Source organism: Nuphar pumila, chromosome 6 (genome assembly GCF_984573655.1).
Source record: "Nuphar pumila chromosome 6, dmNupPumi1.hap1.1, whole genome shotgun sequence".
Taxonomy (NCBI): domain Eukaryota; kingdom Viridiplantae; phylum Streptophyta; class Magnoliopsida; order Nymphaeales; family Nymphaeaceae; genus Nuphar; species Nuphar pumila.
Window position 1 is genome coordinate 4,862,455 of NC_143254.1, and position 8,173 is coordinate 4,870,627.

Consider the following 8,173-nt stretch of genomic DNA (forward strand, 5'->3'; position numbering starts at 1 on the left):
ATGTGTTTGGTCCGTTTGTGAAAGACCGGGTTTGCTTCAATATGGATGATCGCCTGATTATCACACTTTAGTTGCATGGGCTCATCATTTGAGAGGCCCATGTCTTCGAGGAGAGCCTTTATCATTCGCATGATATAGAGGCCATAGCTTTGTACTTAGCTTCGATGCTGGATCTGGCGACAACATTTTGCTTCTTACTTCTCCATGTAACAAGGTTTCCTTCCGCAAACATGCAATACTCGAATATCGATCTTCTGTTGTTGGGGTCACCCGCCCAGTCAGTGTGGGAGTATCCCACGACCTTAGTATGGTCGTTCCTATGCATGAGGATGCCTTTGCCAGGGGATGACTTTATGTACCACAAGATTCTATGAGCAATAGTCAGGTGTGGGACCATGGGGGCATGCATGAACTGGCTAATGAGGTTGACCGCATAAATAATGTCGGGTCTTGTGATGGTGAGGTAGATTAGACGTCCCACGAGTCTTTGGAAACTCCCAACATCGCGTATGAGTTCTCCATCATCTTTGTTAACCTTATGACTCTGGTCTATGGGTGTGTTGATGGGCTTGACTCCGAGCATGCCAACTTCTTGAAGTAAATCCATGGCGTACTTCCTTTGGCAGAGAAATATCCCTCTTTCTGGTTGGGCAACTTCTATACTGAGGAAGTATCAGAGCTTTTCAAGGTCCTTGATCTCGAACTTTTGATGGAGATGAAGTTTGACAGCATCGACTAGCCCTAGGTCATCTCTGGTTATGATGATGTCATCCACGTAGACAAGGATAATTAATAACACTCCCAGTAGAGTGCTTCTTGCAGAACATGGAGTACTCGAATGGGCTTCTGTGAAAACAGAATTATACGAGTGCATCGCTCAGATTGGCAAACCATGCTCAGGATGACTGTTTGAGGTCGTATAATGCCTTCTTTAAATGACAGACAAGGTTTTTGTTGTGCGCATCACAGTGCCCTGGTGAAAATTCCATATAAACTTCCTCTTGGAGTTCTCCATGCAAAAAAGCATTCTTAACGTCAAGCTGGTACATGGGCCACCTTCAGTTGGCTGCTACGGATAGGAGAATTCTTATGGAGCTCATTTTGGTGATAGGAGCAAAAGTCTCATGATAATCGGTGCCTTAGAATTGGGTGTATCCCTTGGCGACGAGTCTAGCCTTGTAACGTTTGATGGTTCTGTTACTATAATACTTGATTTTGTAGGTCCATCGACAACCAATCGGTTTCTTCTCAGTGGAGAGTAACAATTTCCTAGGTGCCATTCTTGTGCAGAGCTTCAAGTTCTTCGTCCATGGCGGTGCACCATACTTCCTGTGTGTTGGCCTCTTTAAAGGTAGAGGGCTCCGTGTTGGAATAAACATTGTATAAGTATGAGAGATATGCATTGAAAAAAACGTCAAAAGAAATGTATCTCTCAATCAGATGATCCGTGGACCTGGAGGCCATATAGGTATAGAAGTCTTGTAACCTATTGGGACGTTTGATGATCCTACTGGACCTTTGAGGTATGGCGTTGCTATCTTTGGAGGTCTTGACGGGTGTTAAGGCGCCCGTAGTGGTGGAGACATCGACATTGGGCGGCTCAGCGGGTGCGTTGCCAGGATGCTCGGTAATGAAACAATCGCTGATGTCAATGCCAGGTAGGCCAGGTGTGGCATCTGGCGATGAGTCCTCCGCCTGAAGTTCAATGTCATAGGAAGGGGCATCATTGTTTTAGTAATACGGTTCCCCTTCAAAGAACTCAACGTCTCGAGAGAAAAAAGTCTTCTATTTATAGTGTCGTAGCATTTATATCCCTTTTTTATGGAGGAGTACCCCAAGAATATGCACTTAGTCGCCCTCTTTTCGAACTTGTCTCTATGTCACTTTTGCAGGTGGACAAAACACTTGCACCAAAAAACACGCAAGTGAGACAATGATAAGCTTTTTCCCCTCACCATCTCCATGGGGATCATGAAATTAACGGTCTGGCTTGGCAAGCAATTTAATATGTATCGCGTGGTGGATATGGCATCTGACCAGAAGCGTTTAGGAACATTCATGTGAAACATGAGGGCCCTGGCAATATTAAGAAGGGTTTTGTTTTTGTGTTTAGCGACTCCGTTTTGTTGGAGTGTGCCAACACAACTGGTCTAGTGAGTTATGCCATGATTAGTAAGATATCCGGTAAACTTGGCATTGGTGTACTCTGTCCCATTGTCGAATCGGAGGGTCTTGATCTTAGCATTGAATTGAGTTTGGACCATGCTTTGAAATTCTCGATAAGTATCAAAAACCTCATCCTTGCGTTTGAGCAGGTATACCCACATGGCATGAGAATAGTCATCAGTAAATATGACGAAATATTTATAGCCAAAATAAAAATCAATGGGGGTCAATTCCCATACATCAAAGTGAATAAGAAAAAAACAATCATCACTTTTAGTTTTAGATAAAGAGAACATGATTCTGGTTTGCTTAGAGTATTGGCATGCATCACATGAGTGCTCAGGAGGAGGGACGTTAGGAAATATCCGTTTTAGCATTTGGTGTGAGGGGTGTCCGAGTCTAAAGTGTCATTTTTCATCCATGTTGGTCCTTTTGCGAGCGATGTGAGCCCTGCTTTCTGCATCCAGGAGGTAAAGCCCATTTACCGCCTATCCCCTACCAATCACCTTCTTCGTGCTCATGACCTAAAAAGCCACGTGCTTAGAAGAACAAATAACAATGCAGTTATGGCTTTCCGTGATCTTGCTAATTGACATGAGGCTAGCAGGAAAGAAGGGAATATACAGGGCCTTTAAAGGGTTTGGCCCATTAAGAAGAGAGACCTCACCAACACTTTCAATAGGGATCTGAGTTTCATTAGCAATACTAACAGGGCCCTTATTGGCGAGTTGGAGATTAGTTAATAGCCTGACCTTACCTGTCATGTGGCCAGTGGCACCTGTATCGATGACCCACCTAAAATTGATGAGTTTGGAGCTAAGGGCGGATATATTACCTGCAGAGTCCTTTTGTTGACCTTCGAGTAATATCGTAAGGTTGGATTTATTAATCTGTTGAAGGAGTTGCGCGAGCTCATCCATGGTGGTTCCTACTTTTGATTCTTTACTTTGCATCTTTTGCTGCTCAGGACGATCATGTAGATCCCAACATTTTTCTTTTAAGTGTCCAAGTTTCCTTTAGTGACTGCAGCAAGGTTGCACACGACCATGGGGATTTTCGCCGGTGGTGGATTCAGGTGGCGGTTTGGCATACGTTTCCTTAGAGCTGCTGAAGAAAGCAACTTTCTCATGGGTCTCGACATGTGGTTTGGGCTTGGATCCCATAACATTGCGGTGAGTCACTTCATGTTGGATGATAGAGCAAACTTTGTTGAAGCACGGTAGTTCCTTGGACATGAGGACTTGGCTTCTTAGGTTGTCGTAGTCATGTCCAAGGCCAGCGAGGACCTTAAACACCTTGTCTTCTTTGATGTGTCTTTTGATGGTGTCTACGTCGATGGTAATGATGCGGTAGAGGCTGATCTCATCCCACATGGCATGCAGTGAACTGAGGTAAGTGTGGAAAGGTTTATCTTTCTTGGTCAGGCGCGAGATATCCTGCTGGAGTTGGTAGAGTCTTGCTAAGTTATTTTGCTCAACATAGATGTCTCGTAGGGAGTCCCATATGTCTTGGGTAGTGTCGAGGAATAAAAAACCTTCAACTATACTTGGGTCCATGGAGTTCAACAACCCGGACATAACAAGGTGATTCCCGGATTCTCATTCTTCGTAGGTAGGGTCCTCAGGTTTCGGGGGAACAGTCTTGCCGTTGATATATCCTAACTTGGAGTTTCCACTGAAGAAGAGCATGACAGCTTTCAACAATGATAAGTAGTTGAATCCGTTGAGAGGTACAATGGTAATCTTGAGGGTTGGATTTTGTTCGTGCACGACCATCCTTGATGCGCCATATGCAGGAGAGCTCAAATCGCTTTCTCCTTCGACCATAGTCAATGGTGGTGGATGTGCGCAGCTGCTGTCATGAGCTGGATTTGACCTGCTATGATACCATGATAAAAAAAGAAATAAAAGAACATAATATTTAACATGGTTCGGCACTTGGCCTACGTCCACAAGAAGAAGGAACGGTGCTCATATTATTGATCACGATTCACGTATGGCATACAAGACGATGCTATATATAGGGCCATAAGAGGAGGTAGTGCAGGACGTGAAAGGAAGGAAATAATGTGTGGTAGTTAGGGATAGAGAATTGATCAAAAAAGGAACCTAAGGATAATGGGTTCCTAAATGGCTACGATATGGGATAAGGACTCCCATCTTAGTCGGTAGTCAATAATTTTAACAAAAACACCAGCATCGACTCAAACCATCAACAAAACTGTGAAACCAATTGAGAATTGTACGCCTTATTGGGTATGATTTTGTAGCTAACCCTTTCATAAAAAAGCCTGAGTAACTAAGAGGGGTTTTTTGGCGCATAAATACCCATATTTGATTTTTTATGAGTATGCATCAAACAGGGATGCACCATTTTGGCTGCTCCCATTTGTCACAAACCGGACATGTTATGACACGCTGATACGACCCAAACATGTATGCACATATTTTAATAATTTTGATTATATTTAAACAAAAATATGTTTTGATGTATTAAAATATCCTACATTAAAAATTAAAATATGTGTCCTTGTATCTTTTTTTTTCAAAAGAACTTCTAAGCAATGTTATCAGGAATTTCAATATGCCACAGGCCTGAATCCATTACTTTTAATAAATGTAAAAAAAAAGTACTAAAAATTATTTGTAATACTTTTTAAATGATTTTAATATTTTTTAACACGTGTCACATTAGGATTGATTGACACACAATATTTTTTATTTATTTTTGGGCTGATACATACATAACGATTCAGCTGAGTATAGGTATACAGCTGAATGGGTGGCCCAACGATTCAGGGCCGATACCGATACTGACAACATTGCTTCTCAGAGTCTCGAACTCGCGTGTACAGGTATCTTCGTGAGATAGGAATACTCACAACACAGACAAAGGGCCACAGTTATGATGCATACTTTGTCGCTGTTTAATTCAAAATATTGTTACATTATTGTTTAAACAAAGATATTGTGATTATGTGAGGTCTTGGAGCTTTTATCAGAAAAAATAAACAGTTATTTTATCTTTTGCAGATTTTTCTGAACGCCTTTTCTTTTCCTTTTTAAAAAAAGTTTGATTTATTTATTTTCCAAGCTCTTTTCCAATAAGAAACAAAGGAATTCAAAATATCACGATATTTTCTTGGCTGATAAGTTGCCGTTTAAAAAGCTTGTTGCTGCTATGTATAGGTTGGGTTTGACCTGGACCTGAACCGTCCCAAACCCTATAGAGTCAGGGTTTCGTTATAAATAAGAAGGCCAGATTAGAATCTGGGTCGGACCTGAAGGGTCCCATTAATATATGAAGCCGGGTCTGGTTTGTGAAATTTCATATCAGACCTGGGCCTGGGCCTGGGCCTGAACCGAGTTCTAAATAAGATCTGCAATTTTTTAATGAAAAAATGATAAAAATTATTATTTTATCAGGTATGGTCTGGGTCTGGTTCATGTAATCCTTATAGGATCTGGGTATGGTTTCTCTTATGGTGAGTCCGATTATACCTGAGTCAGGACCCGATACCATCATCTCAAATCAGGTTTGGGTCTGGTTTCACCTGGGTCTGAACCAAACCCCGTTAACACCCCTACTGCTATACCTATACTACTGACCAGAGGACAATACCTGCGTGTATACGTCCAGTCATTCACACATTACCAGCCAAGGTCTCAAGCCAAATATATAATATTAGTGCTGTGTTGTGTAATAACTTGGTTATAGATCTCCTGTTGTCCATCTAAAAAATGGACGGTGTAAAGCGAATTTCTGGTATTTGATGTTCTAAAACTTCTCCCTTCCTAGGACCAAGTCAGGAAATGAACTTGCGCTCACAAGATGAATTCATATTTTAATTATTTATTAAAATAATTAAAATTCACACTTAATTAAGTTCAAATTCAAATAAGATTTCAAATTAATGTATAATTCAAATTTGAATTTTCATCTAATTCAATTCTAGTTTATGTGAAAATTCGAATCAAATCCAAATCCAAATTAAACCTAAATTCACCCAAAATCATACACGATTTTATTTAGGCTCAATTTACTGATTATTTTATTAAATTCCATTTTTTCCTTAAATTCGATTTTGAATGTGAATTTCACTAAAATCAAACATATGAATTTCAATATGATAGACATGCTTTAATTTGGATTCTATGTCAATAATATAAAAATCTTAAATTTGACCATATCGAATTTGGTTAGAAGCTCTTTCTCTCTACACTCACAACCCACCTTCTAAATACCAATCTAAGATCTTTACCTTTCCTTTCATTCTGAAGGCCTGAACAGAACTCTTGGCTTTTTCCCATGGCCAGAAAATCCATGCCCACATCCTCAAGACTGGTTTCCATGATGTTTATACAGACAGCTCTCACAAGCATGTATGCAGGACTTGGGTTGTTTTCTGATGCACTTCAAGCGTTCAACGAAACTCCCAAACCGAAACTCAAATTCTTCAATGCTCTGGTTTCCGGGTTTGTCCAAAATGGATTCTTTGAAGATGCTGTGTATGTTTTCAAACAGATTCAGAGTAATGGGTTCCAGCCAAATTCAGTTACAATTGCAAGTTTGCTGACCACCTGCTCCATGATGGAGACTCAGCATCAAGGCCTGCAACTCCATGCTTTCTCTATGATCAGATTTTGAACTAGATCTGTTTGTTGGTACTCGGATCCTAACAATGTATGCCAACTGTGGAGACCTGAGTTCATCTGTTAGGATGCTCAACTCAATTCCTGACAAGAATGTAGTGTGTTACAATGCGATGCTTTCAGGATTCTGGGAAAATGGTTCCCCTGAGAAGTTACTTGTAATTTTTCTGCAAATGCAAGAGGATGGACAGAGACCCAGTTCAGTGACACTGATTTCTCTGTTATCTGCTTGTTCAGATCTTTAGAATTTTAGAAGGTAGGCAAGCCCATTGTTATGTAATGAAATCTATTCATGGGGTTGATTTGTTAACTGGGACAGCACTTATAGGTATGTATTCGAGATCTGGATTCTTGAGACAGGCATACCACGTTTTCAAGTCCATGGCTAGAAAGAATTTAATCACCTGGAATGCTATGATATCGGCAACGTTGCAGTTTGGACATTGTGAATCTGCAGTAGAACTGTTTCAACAGATGACATCAGCAGGGCTGGAACCTGATGTGACCACATGGAACTTAATGGTTAACGGGCTTGCTAAACAGGGTTCTATTTTTCAAGCCTTGAGATTGTTCAAAGAGATGCAATCATCAGGAATAAAGCCTAATGGTGTATCAATAAGCATACTAACAATATGCCTAGTCTAACAGATCTTCAAAAAGGAAGGAAAATCCATGGATACATCATAAGGTCAGGCCTTGATGTAGTATTTCTTGAGACAGTTCTCTTGACATGTATGCAAAATGTGGCTGCATCATCCAAGCTTGCGGGGTCTTTGATAGAAGGAGTGGACATGGTGATACAGCACTCTGGAATGCCATGATTGGTGGACATGGAAGAAATGGGGATTCAGAATCAGCATTGACAACACTTGACAATATGCAGAAAGAAAATGTTATACCCAATTCAACTACGTTTGCATCTGTTTTGTCTCTGTAGCCACACAGGCTTGGTTGACAGGGGATGGGAAATATTCACCAGAATGAGTGGAGAATTCTTAATAGAACCAGGTATTGAGCATTATACCTGTATGGTTGATCTCTTCAGCAGAGCTGGCAGGCTTAACGAGGCAAGAGGCTTGTTAAAAGAGATGTCGATGGATCCTTCATCATCCATGTTTGCAACACTACTCTTGGTGCTTGTAGCCATCATTCTGATGTGGAGCTGGGAGAAGAAATAGCTAGAGAATTATTACGGTTGGAACCTGGAAACCCTGCACCCTTGGTGGTATTATCAAATATATATGCTGAGCAGGGGACATGGGTAGATGTGGAAAGGCTAAGAGAGTCGAGGTGAAAAAGGGGAATGAAGAAGCCGCCAGCAGTGAGTACGGTTAGCTAACAATTAGTGACTTGAT

At 41.0% G+C, this 8,173-nt stretch overlaps 1 protein-coding gene across 1 annotated transcript; it reads left to right on the forward strand.

Annotated features, from left to right (window-relative positions):
* The first annotated feature begins 6,546 nt into the window (after positions 1 to 6,546).
* On the forward strand, positions 6,547 to 7,996 carry LOC149833715 (pentatricopeptide repeat-containing protein At4g30700-like). The gene is made up of 4 exons (XM_090009203.1): positions 6,547 to 6,733; positions 6,807 to 6,976; positions 7,056 to 7,146; positions 7,764 to 7,996. The coding sequence occupies exons 1-4, from the start codon at positions 6,547 to 6,549 to the stop codon at positions 7,994 to 7,996; spliced, it is 681 nt and encodes a 226-aa protein (XP_089865329.1).
* Positions 7,997 to 8,173: the final 177 nt, after the last annotated feature.